The 21,538-nt window shown below is 33.5% G+C and overlaps 1 protein-coding gene and 1 pseudogene across 1 annotated transcript; one reads left to right on the top strand and one right to left on the bottom strand.

Moving 5' to 3' along the window:
- The first annotated feature begins 341 nt into the window (after positions 1-341).
- Positions 342-1,815, top strand: LOC132617466 (E3 ubiquitin-protein ligase RSL1-like). The gene has a single exon (XM_060332465.1). The coding sequence runs from the start codon at positions 872-874 to the stop codon at positions 1,550-1,552; it is 681 nt and encodes a 226-aa protein (XP_060188448.1). The 5' UTR covers positions 342-871; the 3' UTR covers positions 1,553-1,815.
- A 7,655-nt stretch (positions 1,816-9,470) lies between these two features.
- LOC132620258 (aquaporin NIP1-1-like) lies at positions 9,471-11,110 on the bottom strand (annotated as a pseudogene).
- Between the last annotated feature and the right edge of the window lie 10,428 nt (positions 11,111-21,538).

Genomic DNA, 21,538 nt, shown 5'->3' with positions numbered 1-21,538 from the left:
AAAGCAACAAAGCCAAAAGGGAAATGTTAAAAGACACTTTCCTAATCATCTATATATCAAAAGCATCGACTGACAATTACCCTAAATTCTCTCCACTACGATTCAAGCACATCTCTGGACAATTCCCCTCTTAACTGCTTGTCTGTTGGTATCATCATTCCTTTGTTTTCATTGTGATCAGTAAGTGCGACTACTGATTGTTTTACTTCTTGTTGCTCTTCCTTACTCACTTCCTCTTCATTTTTTGACAGGGCATCAAACTTTTTGTGACCCTGCAGCAGCCACTTTATCTCCAGATGTTTGCACACTATTTCCTTTTTCTTCTGTACCTTGTTTAGCATTCCACTGTGCAAGGTCTCCAATAATCTTGCCACTAGCCAGTTTCCTAGGAGGAAAATTGTTGCCCTTTCCCTGCTTCACTCTATCTCCAGGCACTGCTTCTTGTTTCCTTGGCTCCTTCTCTTTGTTATCCACCTTTCCTTTCTTTTGTTATCCCCTTTAGAGTTCAACTTATATACATCGCGATATAAAAATAAAAAATTATACCATCAAGTCATTTTTACTTGTTATGGTAGATAATTATCCTATTTTCAAGATTTATAGTAGATTTTGAGGAGGCTTATCTGTAATTAGTATAAAATATTATTTATACTGAAAATATATATAACTTAAACTCTTGTTATAAAAAGATTTAGCATGGAAGTTAAAGGGTTAATTACCGTATTGGGATTCCCCCCGGAAGGAAAACTCATTGTCTTCTCTATCACCAAATTCAAAAGTATCTTTATTTGCCTCTATAATCTCAAAGAGTCACAGACCCCTCGTTTATTATTCATTCTTGTGGCTTAATCCAAAAACTAATTAAGCATCAATGGAAGTCACAACAAGTCCTAATTTATCTGTTCATATAGATGGCCATAATGACATTTTCACGTGTGATATTCGTGCTGATGAAAAATCTACAAGTACTGACATGTTCAAAATTTTGGGCTGCAATCATTCTTATTGCAAAATTTGCATGGCTAACTATATAACCTCAAAACTCAAAGAGAACATCTCTCAAATATCGTGCCCCGGTATGGAGTGTAACACACAATTAGAACCGCATAATTGTCGTTTGATTTTGCCTAATGATGTGTTCGATAAGTGGGGAGACACGTTGTGTGAATCAATGATTTTGGTGTCCGAGAAGTTTTATTGTCCGTTTAAGGATTGTTCAGCGATTTTAATTGATGAATGCCCGGGCGAAAATATGATTATTACTCAATTGGAATGCCCAGAATGTAGAAGGTTGTTTTGTGCAAAGTGTAAAGTTCCTTGGCATTCAGGATTTGCGTGTGAAGAATTTGAGAAGTTGAACAAGGATGAAAGGGAAATAGAAGGTATACAACTTATGCAACTTTCTGAGAATCAAGAATGGCAAAGATGTCCAAGTTGTAGGATGTATGTTGGGAGATCAGAAGGTTGTGCACAAATGAGATGCGGGTTCGTTTTTAGTCCATGTGATTTTTTTTCTAAAATATTCTATTTGTCTTGGAATTTTGTAGGGTGAAACATTCTTATCACCTTTGACTGATTTGTGTATATAGGGCAAAGAAAATTTTGCGACACATTTTAGCACCTTTGATGATTTATATATGTAGGGAAAAAAAATCTTTTGTTGTGTCCGAGCAGTCTTAACGTCCTTATTGAGAGTCATTTTGTGAGACGTCTAACTAGTCGTCTATGAGAGTCGCTCTGCTAGACGTCTATCGTCCTCGTTGAGAGTCGCTTTGTGTATATAGGGCAAAAGATCTTTCTTTTTCTTTTTTTCCGTTCGAGCAGTCTGAATGTCCCACTGAGAGTCGTTTTGAGAGACATCTATCTAGTAGTCTCTGATTTGGTAGTTGGATCTCAAGTCTCAGCTATAGTTCCTGGCGTGCCTCAATCTCAGGTTAGCCTTGCTACGGCTAAGTAGTACTCCGCTCGTGTAATGGTTGTATATATGGGCTAGCCTATAGTGTTGTCACCTAAATATACTCAACTTCTTCATTAGTAGATTCATTAACTAATCATAAGTCTCGGCTTGTCTAGCTGTCAGGTTAACCTTTTCCACTTGACCCAGTAGTATTCTACTCATGCAATGGTCGTATGGGCTAGCCCAGGGTGCGTCAGCTATGATATACTCAACTTCTTCTTCGATAGGTTTATCTACAACAATCATTCTTCAATCTTCCCACATATTGATATTATCAAATTAAATAGATAAAATTGCGATTTTGGTCTATGAAATTATGTGATATTTCAATCTTGATCAATGTGTTATTTGACTTTGCACATTTTATCTTTGCAATTATAATTTCAGCTTTTTAGTCTGCTTGAGTTTGAGATAAGCGCTGGTTTAAGGCTTTATTTCTAGTTCCAAATTGATATTTATGTTGTACTATTATATTATTCAAATGGTGTCAGCCTTGTTATACCCTATTTTAACCGGGGTCAAAATAGTTTACAACATCCGGATAATTTCGGGATTAATTAAAGTTGAGAGTTGCCACCTAATTATTTATGGTGAATTAGAGCACCTAAGGTAATTAAAGTAATTATCTAAAGTTGATTTTATTTTAAAGTCTACGAAACCAAATGATTCTAGGTACGAGTTCAACTAACCTAGAGGGAAGGTATTAGACATCCTCTAAATTCCATTAATAATGGTTAACCGACCAGACTTATGTGAATTAATTAAGCTAAGTGTAGGTATAATATTTAAAATATTTAAGAAGATATTTTGTAAGTGTTGCTAAGGTTTTAAAGAAAATATAATAATGTTATTAAAGATACGATTTATAGAAAATATAATAATTTGCATGAAAGAGGATCCTAAGTGTTATTTAAATGTAAGACCTATGCAATACTATTGGTTCAATTATGTATAGGTTTTTTAACAAATACATGTTTCAAGTGTTGGAAAAGAGTTAAAGTGAAGAAGTTACCCACATAATTAATTTGCCTTTTATCTCTCAAAATAAACCAACATTAGTGTAAAATTTGTGATGTTTTGAAGGAAAAAATTATATTATGTGAGTGATTTTGAAATTGGATTTAATTCTTTAGCAAACTCGACTCAATTCTACATTTAAAAGTTAGTCTCATGCTAATCTTAAGTCATTATATCAGGTATCACGAATATCAAACACGCATCCAAAGAGATCATTCAACACACATTCAAACAAAATAAAGAGTTGATTTTTAAAAAAAAAAAAGAGAGAAAAGGGAATCGCCATGGGCGAGCCTCAAGCTGATTTCATCGTTTTCTTACTGTAGGGTGAGATCAAGGAATAAGGACACGGGTCGACTCCATGCCCGGATAGTATACTAATGCCGGGTCTCAATTTGGAAACTCCGTTTTAAGCGAGTCCCGAATTGAGACTCCATTTTTCTCCGATGTGTACATGCAAAAAAAAAAAGAGTAATGAAATTGGTAAGACAATCCAAGTGTTAAAAGATATTGAATGAAATAGATATGATTCATATATATAGTCGATCCTATCTTGCTTGAGATTGAGGCATAGTTATTATTTTGTGTCTATGATATGCATTAATCACAAATTAGTTATAAAAATGATAACTAACCAGTTATACAGGTTATATTACATTGACAATATAGAAATTTTTCACACTATCAATATATAAGTTAAATTAAACTAGCTAGTGATGAAATAATAGTTTAGAGAGTTGTACACAACATAATCTCTTTAATATTCCCAATAAATAAACTAACTATACAGCTTTGTTAATATATATAAGTTAAATTAAACTAGCTACTGATGAATTAATAATTTAGAGAGTTGTACACAACATAATCTCTTAATATTCCAACTAAATAAGCTGACAATAGCATGTAACTACTTGGGATTCTACGTAGTGCAAAAGGACATTTATTATGGACCAGAGAGAGTATATTTCTTTTTTAAAAGGTTTAATGCTATGCGGTCCCCTAAACTTGTTATTTTTTTTCATTTTGACATTTCAACTAAGTGTTGTTCCTATTGAACTTCTGAACTTGTCCTCAAGTGTTTATCAAATACAATCCGACTTACATAATATTCCATCTTCAATGTATCAACATGCTAATATATATTCTAATTTAATTATGCCATCTTTTAGTTAAGATTAGCAGCAATTGAGAGGAGAGAAAAAAGAGTAGCTCTTAATTAAGCTCGCAGTGGAAGAGTAGAACCACCAGAAACTGAAACATCCATGACCTAAAGAATAGCCTACCACATGTCTAAAATATTGCTCCACCTTCATTTCTCCAATTTAATTTATGCATCTAATGTAAAATCAGATTTAGAGGGTTTGATAGACACACTTGAAGATGAGTTTAGAGGTTCAATAGAACACTTAATTGAGGTGTCAAAAAGAAAAGAAAAAAAAAAAGCAAGTTTAGGGAGCCACATATGCATTAAGCCTTTTTAAAATTTTATGTTCAATCAAATTACGTCATATAAATTGAAACGGAAGAAATACCTGTTTCCAAGGGAACCTTTTGCTGGTGGCAAAGGCAATAGTTACAGAAGGATTAAAATGAGCACCAGAAACATAGCCAACTGAGTAAACCATGATCATCACAACTAGCCCCCAAGTCATGGCTATTCCTGGAAATGTTATTATTCCTTTATCTGCATTCACAACCACTGACCCACAGCCAGCAAATATCAAGAAGTATGTTCCTACCATTTCTGCTATTACCTATTTTATACCATTAATTAATAAAATCCATTCAGGTAATAAAATCATAATATCGTAAATAATCAACACCAAAAATATACATCATAATCCAGTAATCGCAAAAGTGCATAAAATTATTAATTGTGGGTTTTGGATATTTTTTGGCTCTCGGAAGCCGAAAATTCTTGGAAACTACTAGCATAGCTATATAGTGGATATTCTCGCTAAGATATACTGAGGGTTGTAGTGGGATGTATACGCTTTCATCCTTAATCAAAGGTCTCGAGTTTGACTTCTATAAATAAAAATATCCAGATAGCGGGTGCTACTCCTTTGGGCCATATGCGATGCAAACCGGATTAATTGAGGCCTGAAGCAGATACTAGACATCAAGTGGAAAATAAAATTAAAAGTTGGCTAGATGTTATGTATATTTAAATTTTAAGAATAAGAGAATATTTTTCCCACCTCGGCCCGTACCTTCTTTAATAAGAGTTTTTGGATGAGGTTGTCATATAATTCAACAAGCTTTTTAGATGTGATTATCACAAACTTAAACATGTTATTAAACCAGACGGAAATTCTAAGTTCAAATTTCACCATTTTCGTATCTAAAAGAATTTATGCATGCTTGTCCATATAATAAAGTATTAGGTTGACACATAAGACCACATGTTGGAGATATCATCTTTTCTATCAACTTTGTACTTTTTTTTAATGAAATGATCACACAATTCATCAACCTTTTCAATTAAAAAAGCTTGACTAGCAACTTTGAATGCTTGATATACTCTCTTGTCGCTAATTTCGATAGAGGCTATATACTCTAACAGCCAACAGACTCATATTTCGATAGATTCAAGTTGTGTTTTAATACATCCTGATAGTTCAGATAGGAAAAAAGAACAACTAATAGTTGGAGTGTGAAACTCGCAAAAAAGCGATCGTTGATCATTAACTCACAAGGTAATATTCCTATTCGGTTGCTATGGTTTTTTAATTGAGTTTTCTTTCGATTATTTCATCAAACACCTTGCATCCAAATCAGGAGTTGCTCACTTTATTAATATTAGTGCTTTAATTTTAGGGAAACTTACCTAAATGTACCATTCGGCCATCTAGTTTATCAAACATGGCCGACATACACACTGCCTATACACTTCGGCTGTATAGGAATGTATATTATATGTATGGTATATGTATACATATGTATAGTGTATGTATAGTATATGTATATTTAGTATACTATATACACTACCTATACACTGTTTATATATTGCGTAAACGACCGAATATTATTTGACTGTAATTTGTTTATTCATAAAAAAAGAAGAAGAAGGTAATATTCCCTTTCTGTTGCTATGGTCTTTGATTATTGAGGTTTCTTTCAGTCATTTCATAGAACACCTTCCACGCAAATCACGAGTTGTTTTAATTTTACGTAGGGTTTGTGGTAGTGAGCTGATTCTTGAAAAGGAAATTGAAGTGGGTACATGAGATAGAAACTAGTCAAGGTCTCTGTGGAACATTATTGGAAGTTTCACTTTTATAAAGTAGAACAACAAGAAAAATTGAAGAAAAGAAAAGCTGCGCCGTAAGGGCCCAGAAGTGGAAACAGCAAGAAAAATTGAAGAAAGAATTGTTCAATGTTTGTTTGTGCGTTCACGTGAATCCAGTTACTTTTGCTTAAATCCTGTATATGTATTAAGAAACGCACTAATTATTATTAGGAGTCGTTTGGTAGGGTGTAGAAGAAGAGTACTGAATATGGTGCATTAGTAATGCTGAGATTAGTTATGCTGTTGGCATAAAGCATCATTACCCCCTCACCTAGTAGCGTTTTTGCTACGACACATCTTACCTAATTTTTGGTCTTATCACCCCCCTAAACTATTTAAAACTGTAATATTTTACCCCCTAAACGCTGATGTCACTCTCATATAGGAGAGTGACATACACTCTTCTTGTCACATGTGCATTTATTTATTTTCTTTCAAAAAAAAAAATTGAAAAAGCGAATTAAAAAACCGAATTTTCTTTAAAAAAAATAAATTTAAAACCCTTTTTTAAAAAAAAAAAAACTGAAAACATGATTTTTTTTAAAATATGGAAAGCTTGATTATTTTTTTTAAAATGTCTTAAAAGATCTTGATTTTCATGATTTCATTTTCTTAGGACACTTTTATTTTTCAAAATAAATTCCGAAAAAAGTGTTTTTCTTGTAAAAATTTGAAAAAAAACTGATTTTTTATAAAATTTTGAAAAAAATAATTATTTTTTTAAAATGTGGAAAACTAGATTTATATTCATATTTTAAGAAAATACAGATTTTAAAGAAAAAAAATTAAGTTTTTCCGTTTTTTATGTTTCTCACTCTCTCAAGGAGAGTGAAACACACTCTCCTTGCCACGTCAACCTTAATGGGGTAAAATATTACGGTTTTAAATAGTTTAGGGGGGTGATAGGACCAAAAATTAGGTAAGGTGTGTCATAGCAAAAACGCTACTAGGTGAGGGGGGTAATGATGCCTTATCCCTTATGCTGTTAGCAAAAACAAAAAAAAAGATTAGTTATGCGGACATTATTTTTTATGAGACTATTTGGTTTGTTGTATTAAATGAATAGGGTGTATTAGAATAGGAATAGTACTGATATTGTTACTGCGATGGTTTCTTATATATAAGAATAGTACTTAGTATTGGATATTATTGCCAAGCAATATAAAAAAAAATAAAAAAAGGAAAAAAAAGTGGATCCCACCATCTCCAAAATCATGTTTAAAAAAATAAAAAAGTGGACCCCATATTACAAAAATCAAGCAATGTGAAAAAAAAGTGAACCCCATATTAAAAAACAAGCAATGTCAAAAAAAAAAAAAACGTGCACCCTATATTAAAAAATCAAACAATATTCATGTAATTCCCAAAGTATTCTCATTAAGTCAATAATGGTGGATTCATTGCCACATGCGTATCAACCTATTAGTGGGAGCAAATGAAATTATGTGAAACTTACATAAATAGCTACCTTTTATTAGCTTCTGACTAGATATAACTATAAATTGCAAAATTACCAAGCGTAGCTACTTGTCTTTAAAAACGCGTGTATTTCTTTTTTTTTTTAAATATAGAGAAACACAGTGAACAGTAAACACGCTCCAGTGAAATCAGGAGCAATTTATGGAACAAATTTTTTGAAATACAGTGAAATATAAGAAAATACAAAATCGGGTTGAGTAAAAATAGACTATATTTTTGGAACAGATTCTTCTTTTTATTTTTAAATGGTAAGTTAAATTAAATCAACCATATTTCACGTATTCCATAACAGCTCACGAATCTCTCTCAACTTTTATCACAATCAAAACTTTTTGAATTCAAAAATCACTAAAGATCTGAAAACTTTCAAATATAGAAAAATATACGCTGGAATACAATGAAATATGGTTGATTATTTAAGAAATATAAAGTTGTAGTATGCGTACATACAATGGAATAAAATGAAATATATCAGAAACTATTTCATAAATTAGAAATACAAAATGCAAAAATACATTAAAATACAAAAATCGTGAAAACAAAATGGAGTAAAAATAGGCTCTACACCTAAAAAGGATAAATACATTTAAATACAGTGAAATAATATACTGAAATATACTGAAAAATTAGATATACTGTTTATTGATACACAAAAATATACTAAAACATTTTATTAAACACTTAGTGGGCATGAAGCTCCACAACTCTCATCAACGGTGTTTCTACAACAACAACTTATTCTCTTGCTCCTAGATGATGCTACAATATCATATTGCTATAATTAATACTATTCTTCATAACTCATAAGATAAATAACATCACATGATTAGCAAACATAAGAAGGATTTTCCTCTTATTTTGGCCTATCCATGGAGATTTAGCAAACAAATTGCTATGGCTGAGCTTCGGCTATTGGCTGGAGAACCTCCACTACTTTTCTTGTAGCCACTAGTGTATTTTTGCTTGGAGTATCAATAGCCGCTATTAAAATGGAGAGTTAGAGCTTGTTGAAGATACTCTAACAATGACTGAAAATTATAAAAAAAAAAAAAAAAAGTGAATGAAAAGTGAAGATAAAGATGATGAAATTTATGAACAATTGAAGAGAAATACAACCAATAACATAACGAAAATTAGTTACCTGTAGAGATTGGGTAACTGATAAGGAAGAAGAAGAAATTGTGCTAATTATAGTGAAGAATAATGGGAGTAAAATACGGTTGTGAATTGAAGATGTGAGAGAAAAATATTTGAAAAAAAAAAGAGATTGTGGGTAAGTGGAAGAGAGGTACTTTATTTTTAGGGAAATACACTGTAGTTAAAAAAACAAGTTATAGATGGTAATTTGATAAATAATTAAACTACTAAAAATAATTAAAAAAATAGTTATTACTAATAAATAAGTCTTAGAAATAGTTATGGGCCGTAAATTGTACAACAAAAAACATGGACCTCCTATTATTACTTTTCTTTAAAAGGTTAAGTAGTCAAACCATACAATTTCCTTTCTTTTCTTATATTAGCCTGAGATCTAATCTAGATATTTAACTGTTGTATTTGCTATTCCGCCATGTCATTTATTTGTTACTAGTACTTGTATCCGCACAAATATAATGACTTGTTTTAGATCACAAGTTTAAAAAAACGTTTGTTCTTTCTTAAACTTCGTGTCAAGACAAATACCGTCACATAAATTAGGGTAAAGGAAGTATATCGACATGGTACTTAAGCTCGATTATCTGTTGCAACGCCGGAGATGACAAACATAAGATAGAAAGTAATTATAAATTCAACGACAAAAGATTGAAAATCGGAGCCGGAAGGTAGGGTTCCGGCAAAGTGATCGTGTTTTCCGGTAAATATTAGACGTAAAGTGTTGCTCCAAGAACTTGAGCTGCACCATAAGCTGGAACCTGAAGAAAAAAGAAAAAGAAAATTATACTATATTTATGAATATAAATTCTATGCTGTGACAGTATAAGTATAAGTAATTATCTATGATCATATGCACTGATCACAAGGTCTACAATTTTTTTAAATCCATATAGGGCATGATTGAAAGAAAAAAGATCTACTATATGTGATGTTAAAAATATATTTTAGCTAGGTTAGTACGTTTATTTTGGCCCAATGTTGTTCGAGTATTTTAGCCTTGTCATAGATTTGTATGCCACTAAAAATATAGAAAACTTCTAATATTAATTTTTTACTATTATTTGTACACATTTAACTTAAAGAATAGTTTACCACATGTCTAAAATATTGCTCCACCAGAAACTGACACATCCATGATCTAAAGAATAGCTTACCACATGTCTAAAATATTGCTCCACCTTCATTTCCCCAATTTAATTTATGCTTCTAATATAAAATCATATTTAGAGGGTTTGATAGACACACTTGAAGATGAGTTCAGAGGTTCAATAAGAACACTTAATTGAGGTGCCAAAAAGAAAAGGAAAAAAAAAACAATTTTAGGAAGCCACATATGCATTAAGCCTTTTTTACAATTTTGTGTTCAATCAAATTACGTCATATAAATTGAAATGGAAGAAATACCGGTTTCCAAGGGAACCTTTTGCAGGTGGCAAAGGCAATAGTTACAGAAGGATTAAAATGAGCACCAGAAACATGGCCAACTGAGTAAACCATGACCATCACAACTAGCCCCCAAGTCATGGCTATTCCTGGAAATGTTATTATTCCTTTATCTGCATTCACAACCACTGACCCACAGCCAGCAAATATCAAGAAGTATGTTCCTACCATTTCTGCTATTACCTATTTTATACCATTAATTAGTAAAATCCATTCAGGTAATAAAATCATAATATCGTAAATAATCAACACCAAAAATATACATCATAATCCAGTAATCGCAAAAGTGCATAAAATTATTAATTGTGGGTTTTGGATATTGTTTGGCTCTCGGAAGCCGAAAATTCTTGGAAACTACTAGCATAGCATATAGTGGATATTCTCGCTAAGATATACTGAGGATTGTAGTGAGATGTATACGCTCTCTTCATCCTTAATCAACGATCTCGGGTTTGACTTCTATAAATAAAAATATCCAGATACCGGGTGCTACTCCTTTGGGCCATATGCGATGCAAACCGGATTAATCGAGGCCTGAAGCAGATACTAGACATCAAGTGGAAAATAAAATTAAAAATTGGCTAGATGTTATGTATATTTAAATTTTAAGAATAAGAGAATATTTTTCCCACCTCGGCCCGTACCTTCTTTAATAAGAGTTTTTGGATGAGGTTGTCATATAATTCCACAAGCTTTTTAGATGTGATTATCACAAACTTAAACATGTTATTAAACCAGACGGAAATTCTAAGTTCAAGTTTCACCATTTTCTTATCTAAAAGAATTTATGCATGCTTGTCCATATAATAAAGTATTAGGTTGACACATAAGTTGGTGACCTGATGACAGGGGAGCCGGCGACCGAAGCCCCGGTGAACGGCGGCCGTAACTATAACTGTCCTAAGGTAGCGGACCACATGTTGGAGATATCATCTTTTCAATCAACTTCGTACTTTTTTTTTAATAAAATGATCACACAATTCATCAACCTTTTCAATTAAAAAAGCTTGACTAGCAACTTTGAATGCTTGATATACTCTCTTATCGCTAATTTCGATAGAGGCTATATACTCTAACAACCAACGGACTCATATTTCGATAGATTCAAGTTGTGTTTTAATACATCCTGATAGTTCAGGTAGAAAAAAAGAACAACTAATAATTGGGATGTGAAACTTGCAAAAAAGCGATCGTTGATCATTAACTCAAAAGGTAATATTCCTGTTGTGTTGCTCTGGTTTTTTAATTGAGTTTTCTTTCGATTATTTGATCAAACACCTTGCATGCAAATCAGTAGTTGCTCACTTTATTAGTATTAACAGTGCTTTAATTACGGCGAAAGGTGCAATCTTTATCGCAATCCATTGCCATGGTCGTTTAATTTTACATAGAATATGCCTTTTTGGTAGTGGCTTTGTGGCAGTGTACTGATTCCCTGGAAAGGGAATTGAAGTGATTACATGAGATAGAAACGATTCCATAACATTTGCATAACTATAAAAAAAATTTATAGAAATGTGCCGTCCGAAACGAACTAATAAAAAAATAGCGTAAAAAAAATAGACCGCCGGGATTATTATTTGTTAACCATGGCAGGTGTCATATTCTTGATCTCTAATTCAAGTAAATTTCTAGAACAAGTTTTCTTGTCTTTCACCTTCTTCAATAATTTAATGCAAACACCTAATAGTTTAGATAGAAAATTCGCAAACATGATATTTCAGTGTTTTTTTTTCTTTTTACCATTTATCTCATTTAAAAAAATAAAAAGGAGGAAGAAGTACTATTGTTGTAGCTAACATAAACAGATAAATATCTATAAAAATTATTAGTGTAATCATAAGAAGAACATTTAAATTTCTCAAAAAAAGATTGTTAATGGCCTTAATGCAATCATATACAGATCATTTTTTTTCCGTGAAAATGACTCTGTAATACTCTGTTGCTCCCATATTACTTTGCAACCTTTTCTTTTGTATGTCTTTTAAGAAATCATAAATAAAAGATGTATTTTACTATCTTATTCCTATTTTTCTCTAATAAATACATTCTAATTAATACAGACTATTTTCAAAAACATTTAATATTAAGGATAAAATGAAAAAATTTAATTAATTTTATCTTAATTTTATAAATGAATAAGTAATTTGAAACTCTTTTTAATAATATGGTCAAATAAAATGGGATGGAGGGAGTAGTATAATTTACGTGTCCTTTTCAGCCAAAGGTGAAATTCTTTCACAATCTATGTCTGCCACTCACCTTCTGTTACAGATCGAAGTCTTTGTTTATTGAATTTTTCTCAATCATTTTATCAAAAACTTCCATGCAAATCTAGTATTAATAGTGCTTTAATTTTAGCCAAAGGTGAAATTTTCATAATACATTGCCGTAATCTTTGTTTATTGAGGATTTCCAGCAAGGAAGAATTTTAGCCAAATTGAAAATCAATAAAAATAATAGCTAAGTACCGTGATTTTGTTACAATAATTTTTGTGTCTAAAAAAATTAAAACACGTCATAGATAGATGGTTTTCTATTTATAGATTTTGTGACTATTCATCATAAAAAATGGGGTGAAAATCATTTACACCTCCCAACTATGCTTTAAAAATCAAACTCCCTCCTTAGCTTTGAAAAATAGACATTCTCCCCCCTTTATCCTGTTTGACTTTTTTAAATGACTATTTTACCCTTACATTATAACTATTGTCTTATTTTTTTTACTTCTCATGATATATTTCATTTTCTTAATTTATGTAACAAATTTCTTATTAAAAATAAAGGGCAACAGTCAAAGTAGTCACACCATCAAATAGCATTAAAGCTCATTATGCTATTAGGAAAATTCATAATTTCATAGATAATCATGAAAATATTTTCACTTCTTTAAACAAGATTCCTTTGTCTTAGTTTCTTTGTAAAGTCATCAATACCAACAATTAACCATCATCACTGATCATCTCTTATATAAGAAAACAATTATGATTCCATATGCGTATCTAGAGGATAATTCAATCAAGGTTTAATGTGGGCTTGTCCCCTCACGCACACCAACCACAAGCAAAGACATGAATTAGGGTTTTGCATGAAGAGTTCACCTTTTTATTCAATAAAGAACCTCTGAGAAGAAAAAATATATCCATGATAAGGTTTTTAAAAGAGAGACATACCTTAGTGTGTTAAACGAAGTTTAACAATTCAGTTTCCTAGTGAAGAACACCCAAACCCTAGCTTGAATCACTTTAGGAAGAATTATGTTGCAAACCCTAGGTTTTAGTCACAAGAATCATGTTAAGAATAATGGGTTTATTGTTAGGATTGATAATCAATGATTAAGATTTTCTTACCTTAGTGTTGGAGCCCTAGAGAGATATTTTCGTCCTTAGGGTTTTTGAGAGTGGAAAGAATGGAAGAAAAACTAAAATTTTGCAACTTATATAATTTCAGCCCGGCAGGCACAAAGGACGGAGCGTCGATCTGCTCCGTCGAATGGTCTTTGTGCTAGGTCAATTCGACGGTACAAAAGACGGAGCGTCGAACAGATCGACAAAGCGTCGATCTGCTCCGTCAAAGTCATGAAATTTCCAGTGAGCAACTTTCTTTTCCTCACAATCGACGGTGCAAAGGAGGGAGCGTCGAATAGAACGACGGTACAAAGGACGACCGTCAAACCTCCTTTTCATGAAACTGTAGAGACTTTTCATTTTGACCATCTCCTCTTGGGTCTTTAGCCTAAAGTCATGCGCGTAACCCAACATATAAGGTTCCAAAGTGTCACACCCCAATTCCGCTAGGGTGTGATGGGCACCCGGCCCCATATCCGAAGCCGAGCGAACCCATAGACCTTTGGGACACACATAATCTTAGTAGACTTTTTAAATCAGATAAAAATAAAATATACAATAAACTCTCAAAATATGCTTGTTCGATGCTTTCCAAATCAAACAGAATCTGTGATCATACAGAATTTAACACATAATGCAGAATGACATATAAGCTGATGAAGTCGCATACACAACTGACATACTATACCCACGACTCTGTCTGCGAAGTCTATAACATAAATCCAGAAATCATAACATACAAACTCAGACTCGGCAACACTCCGGGAGCAAATGGAGCCTGCCAACTCCGCTGGAACATCTTCTGTAATAACTTCAGCTCATCTGGGTGTACCTGCGCGGCATGAAACGCAGCCCCCGAAGAAGAGGGGTCAGTACGAAAAATGTACTTAGTATGTAAAGCATAAAGTACAATAAACAGAATCATAATCAGGTCCAGAAATCCAGAAATATAACAGATGAAAACATATCGAAATCGGAGGTACCGAAGTATAACAGACCGTATCATGATCGGGATCGGGAGTACAGACGTACAACAGAAGGAATCATAATCAGAGTCAGAAGTACAGAAAGTAAGTACAATAACCGAAATATCAAAGTGCTTACTCATAAAGCAGAGATAATGCATGTCAGAACATATGCCATATCCGGTCCCCATTATGGGACTCGGTGAACAGACGTGGTCGCCACCCCGACACTGGCGCCACAACACATCATACTCCGGATTAGGAAATAGCTCCGGAACATATCATATCATCTCAGAATGTGCACATATTATAACATATCAGATGGCCATATCATATCATCACATATCAGAATATATGTACATGACACAGCATACTCCACAACCCATGTACATGTATACCTGCCCCCTCACATCGAGGCACGACGAACAATGCAGTGGAATACGCGTGATAACATATCCTGGCCCGGGCTCAGTGAAGGAAAAATTGAGGCATCCACGAATGGAGTAGTGAGAAACTAATGCATCATAAAATATTTACAAAGACTCGACAGAATAATCCGAATGACAGGTCATTTAGGAAAGAAATCAGATGATAATCATAGCACGTACCTTTCGGATGTCGCGGGGGATTAAATCAAATTAAAGCTTTTGGGATTGTTTGAACATATCAAAATATAAAACATTTACAGAATCTCGATAACATAACTCAGATGGCAATTCATATATATATATATATATATATATATATATATATATATATATATAAAGATTGAGCGACAATCATAATGTATGTCTTTCGGAGGCCACAATGGTTTATGTCAACATAATCCTTCTGAAATCGTTTTCATATTTCAAAACATATTGTGAGAGTCAATAAAATAATTAGGGCGACTGTCATGTAGTGGGTAGAAGAGTAGCTAAGAGTTTCCCTCTGGATTCTATTCAAAAATAAGTCAAACGGAACAATAAGGAAAAAGTCGGGAATAGTGGGCCCACCTCGGACAAAATGAGGTGGCGTACTCATATTACGTATATTAGGCTTCATGACGTCATTGATATGAGTTTTAAGGTAGTCGGATTCAATTTGCGCAAAATCTAGATGTTCAAACAATTTTTCCAACTATTCACAAAATATTTAATTCAATTCTACTGAATGAAAAAGGGGTAAATTTGGACGTAGATTCCAAAAAGTAGAGTTGTCCCGAGGTCCGAATTCAATCCTATTACATCTAGGACATGCCAAGAGAAGAATAAGTAAAGCTTTACATACCTTATTCGCTCCTTACGCCTCTCCAAATTCAAATCCCGTTTCGTCCAAAATCTACATTTGGTCGTGTTTACCAAATATTAATCATAAGGCTTTAAGAATTCAATCTTAACCAATACTTGTCTACAGAAATTTGGGCAACATCTCCCCTATATATACAACATCCCCGAGATTTAACTCGGCTCAAATTTGCAACAACCATACCAACAGCAATACCAACAACATCAACAATCGACTAGAAACACATTCTAACATAAATAGTCTTCTTTTCCAAATAATGCAACAACTTTCAATCCAACTTTGCACCTTCAAATCAATATCAATATTTCCATGTTTATATACTAAATTAAGATCATTCAAACATAGGCCAAGAATATTCCAAGCCATATATCCAATATTCAACGATTCCATATTCCATCCAAAATTCCTACATATGCAACAAAACCATCACAACACATTTTCTACTTTCAAATTCATAATCAACAACAACAATCCACACTTTAACAACTTCATTTCCATAATATCATAAAATCATACTAAAATGACATAATCTTCTACAATCAATATCAATGCCAACTTAAACCATTTAACCTTCATTTACATCATAAGGATCACCACAACACAACTAACACATTAAACAAAATTAATCCATTTCCATTCTACTTCCATACACCACATGGCTATATTCCATATTTACAACCTCAATCAAAGTCATTCAACTTCCATTTCCAATATGAATTCCACCACAACCACAACTAGAATACAACATAAAATTCAACTCATATTATCTATACAACAATATACATATACGGCCACTTACATATGTCACACCCCATTTTAACCGGGATTAAAGTAGAAGTATGACATATTGGAGATTCCTGTTTTTGTTTGTTTTAAGGAGTCGCCACCTAATTATTTATGGTGAATTAGGACACCTGAAATTTATTAAAGTTATGCTTAAAGTGAACTCTGTTTAAGATCTGCGAAACTTAAGATTCTAGGTAAGGGTTCAATTAGTCTAAAGGGAAGGTATTAGGCACCCTTTAAGACCCATTAACAATGGTTAACCGACCGGACTAAAATTTAATTAGGCTAGGTGTAAATATAGTATTATAGAAAAAGAAAGTAGGTTTGTAAGTATGGCTAAAGATATAGATAAATATGTAAGAATGCTATTTAAAATAGAACTTGTAAGAATAATAATAATTTGTAAAAAAAAAGTACTTTTAATGCTATTTTGAAATACGACCTATAAATGTTGTTGAAATTTTAAACGATAGTATAATAATAATATTTAAAAATATACTTGTAGAAAATATAGTGATTTAATAAGAGTTTAATTATAAATAAACCAAAAGAAATGGGATGAGTGATGTTTCATATGTATTCCGAATATGAATTACGCTAACTAACAAATTAAAATGTATTTGTAGAGTTATTGCAAGATTTATATTGATGTTTCAGCAAATGTGTATTTCAAGTGTTTGAAATGAACTAAAGTAAAAGAGTTATCCGTTAAATTAGTTTGCCTTTTATTTAGGATGAGCTAATGTTATGTAAAATTCGTGACGTTTTAAACTTCTAAGATAGTAAGTATAAATTATTATTCCGTTAGCCAAAAGATGTAGTCATGCTTTTTTTGAAAATCAATTACTCAAATAAGTGTTATAGATACTATAAATAGTTTTTAAAAATAGAAGTGAATATAATTTATGGAGTTAACTACCCATTACTAAACTAAAACTTTTAATGTTACTAAGGCTTATCTTAATTAACAAGCATAAATGTTAGTTATACAAAAGCAAATAAAAATACACAAAAAATAAGGAAGAGAGTAAAAGAGTAAATGGGTCCAGCCCATTTTTTGAGGCTGCTGTGGGCGTAGCTGTTGGGCTTCGGCCCAACAATCTCTTTTTCTGGATCTAGGCCTCTGTTGGGCTTCGGAGAAGAATAGTTCACGTTGGACCTTAGCCCAAACCGAATGTGGAGGAAGAACGAATCTCTCGGGCTCGTATGCGATCGGTCATGCACAAAACGAAAAGAAAGGAGTTATTATACGATCAATGAATAATGTGTAAAATATATATGCAGAAAGATCGAAGGTTATGTGTATGCTTTGTATAATCAATGTGTATCTCATACATACACATTCATAAGGATGTGTAGAAGGCAAATATTGGAGAGTATTAACCCCGCCTTCCTATCAAAATATTAATTGAGATATAAGGGTCCTATACAATATAGAACATCCCACAATACACTTGCAATGGACAACCACATAAGCAAATAAAAGGAAGAATAGGGCAGCAATCAACTCTCTAAAAAAAATCAACATTTAGTGTGCACAGGTTCGAACAAAGGGCAAACGTTGTTTATTCAATCCAAACAGTGGGCATACTAGACCCTAAATAAAAGGTAATATGCGAGATGAATGATATTCAGGCGGTAGGAAACTGGAAACGAAACTAGCGAGGGCAAACTCAATTCATATCCTTTAGACTAAATAAGCGCACGGTGGCCCTCTAACATGATGACAATATAAGTTCAAGCAGAAAACAGAGAAGCCTTTTAGTGGACTTGTTACCCATTTACTTGAAACATTTGCCCCAAGCTAACCATGTATAAATCAACTAATGCAATAGCATACAAGAACTGCCATATATCTGGATACAATAGGTTCTTAAAGCATAAATCTAAGCTCAACAGAGCAGTCCTAACCAAACAGGGAGGAAGTCAGATAGGGTCATTCAACAGGAAACAAATACTGATTTTTACAGGTTTCAAATGCTAAGAGGATTGAACAAGTAGTTTAAGCGAACAAAGATCTATACATCAAATAGGATTCTCATCTCAATCCTGAACCAACCTCCTATAAAACCTTACAAATAACAAAGGGGAAACAGTGGGGTATAGAGACATCAGACTATCAAGTAGAACACAGCCTTCTGGGTTTACAAAAAAAAAAAGAAACTCAGTCATGCTAATCTGTTACTAGACTATCAACAGACCAACCAGAATTATAATTCGAACAAAATATGAAACGATGAGAGAATGCTCATGCGCCCTGCCAAAGACAGCTCCTAGAACAGAGAAGCAGGGGTTTTTATAAGGTTTTGTCCTATAATATTATAAGTTCAAATGAATACTGCCTTGATCCCTTAAATAAACTACAGTAAGCTAAACAAACAAGTTATCATCCAACACTATAGCTCAATTACTTTGAAGAGGGAGCGACAGACAATATTTTAACCAACAGTCATGAACAATTTCAAGCATAAAACAGCCAGCACTCGATCGAACAAGATAGGACTGTGACATCTCTTTTTGGACATAGTAATAAGCTGCAGATGTGGAGCTAAAACACTAAATACTTCTAAAGACACTAACTAGTCTATAGGTTAGGTTCAGGCTGTAATGTGCACATAACAAGAAATTGAAACTGCCTACTCCTCAGCTGGTTAAACAGTGCATATATTGAACTTAAACACATTTTCTGGCATCCTTATTGTAGAACTAACCAATGAATCAGACGACTTAAGATTCATATCTTATTAAGCAGGCCATACAGAGTTTCAAATTTATTTAATGAGCATGAAAAGCCTTAATCAATTCAAATACTTAAATTACAACAAATAGGCACATTTCATAGTGGTCTAATCGAGGGCAATCATCAAAATAAAAAAAAACGAGGGAAAGGAGGAATCTGAATGGTTCATAGTTTGTATGCTACTCAAATACAACCACCAACTAAAAAATGATGAAAAATAACAGGACCAAACAGAATTCAGCAACCAACATCGACATGTTGTATAATCACTTTACCGCATTTAAATCTAAGCAGATTACACTCGTCGCGGGCACACTACTTAGAACAAATAGAGTAAAGAGGGATAGTTCAGAACTGTTTTAAACATATATGCAATATGCCTAAAATATACATATCAGGGTGTGTATATCTGTTGTATATCGAATGTATATCTTCTTCTTATCTTGTTAACCCATTGTATATCCTATGTATATTCAACTTAAAATAGATTCTGAATCCTGGAAATTCGGTCTAGCAACCAAATTACAGCATACATCTTCCAAGTTCATTTAGCAACTAATGTTCTATCCTAACAGCTCCAAACATCAAACAAACAACATGACGACAGCAAAATTAACATAACCACTGAACAGACAGCAGAGTAAACTAAAATCCTAAACACACAGAAATTACAGATCACGAGTGACAATTATATCGAAGTTTACCTGTTTGTGGTGCAGTGAAGTGAGGCGTCGAAGTCGTCGAATCTACACTCTCGTTATGAATAGACTCGAACAGGAGCGAACCTCAAAATCGATTAAAGAAACTAAAGTTTTCAACCAAACAGATAGAGTAATCGTTGGCTGCTTTCTTGGAATCTCCTATATTTGATGATTAAACTTGGGTTTTGTAGGGAATTTTTGGTTCTAGATCCTTCGTTTTTCTATCCGTCCCCCCCTTTAACAGAACAATTCACCCCGAATTTATAGGGCTTCGTTTGGTTTAAGAAAAGAGAGGAGCGTGGGAGAGATGATCGGCGTGGGGAAACAAAGGCGACAGACGCATGGGGGACAACTGTGAGTGGAGGTGCAGGGATGGCAAGAGAGGAAAGGGGGTGTGTCAGACGCGTGCAAAAGGAGTATGGGAGAGAGGAGAGTGGAGAGAACGTGGGTGGTCAGAAAGGAAACGTGGAGGAGTGGATGAAGTAAGAGCAGGTGGGGGAAAAGAGGAGAAGAGGAGAGGAGAAGAGGAGTGCGACGGAAGTGGGGGGGGGTGGCGATGAGAGGAAGGCGAGGGAGGCGAAGCGACAGTGGAAGGGAAAGGTGGAAGTGCGGTGGCGATGGGAGAAAGAAGGAGTTAGGGTGAGAGAGAGAGAGAGAGAGAGAGAGAGAGAGAGAGAGAGAGAGAGGACGAAGGAGGCGGGTGAGAAGGAGAAAGAGGAGAAGAGGGATTAGGGTAAAGGAGAAAAGGATGGGCTGGACCGGGTCGGGTAATGGGCTGGTCAATAATTCGTTTGGGCCGGTCTATTAATTCAAATATGGGCTGACATAAATGTGGGTTGGGTATTAAAATATGGGTTGTTTATTTGAGTGGGGGAATGATATTGTATTGGTATTTTGGGCCATTAATTTGGCTGAAAATTGTTGGTCCTTCCTCCGCTATTTTAATTATTTTTGGGCTTCTAATTTAATAACTGGTATAATATATATTATGTAAAGACAATAAATAATTAATATGTAGAAGAAATAAATACTTTGTAAAGTGCTGTCTTGTAATTAATTTAACGATTCCAACCCCTAAAAATGAAACGATGACGAACATTAAAAATTTGTGATAAAGTAACGCTCGTAATGTTTAAAAATAAGAGTAGTGAAAATAATAGTAGTGAAAATAAAGTATTTAGTTTGTCAATAAATTTAGAAGCCCGAGTAAATAAAATTGAATAAAGGAGGGACAAAATTGGGTGTCAACAGATGCCCCTCTTCGACCGGAGATGATGTAAGAATATTCGGGCGAAGAAGTTGACGTAGTAGCCAATTTTGTTTGGACCGACGAATATGAGTTTGTAAGAAAGTACGGTTTAGGAAAATT

This window comes from Lycium barbarum, chromosome 11 (assembly GCF_019175385.1).
Source record: "Lycium barbarum isolate Lr01 chromosome 11, ASM1917538v2, whole genome shotgun sequence".
Classification (NCBI taxonomy): Eukaryota; Viridiplantae; Streptophyta; class Magnoliopsida; order Solanales; family Solanaceae; genus Lycium; species Lycium barbarum.
This window is presented reverse-complemented; position numbering and strand designations above follow the sequence as displayed.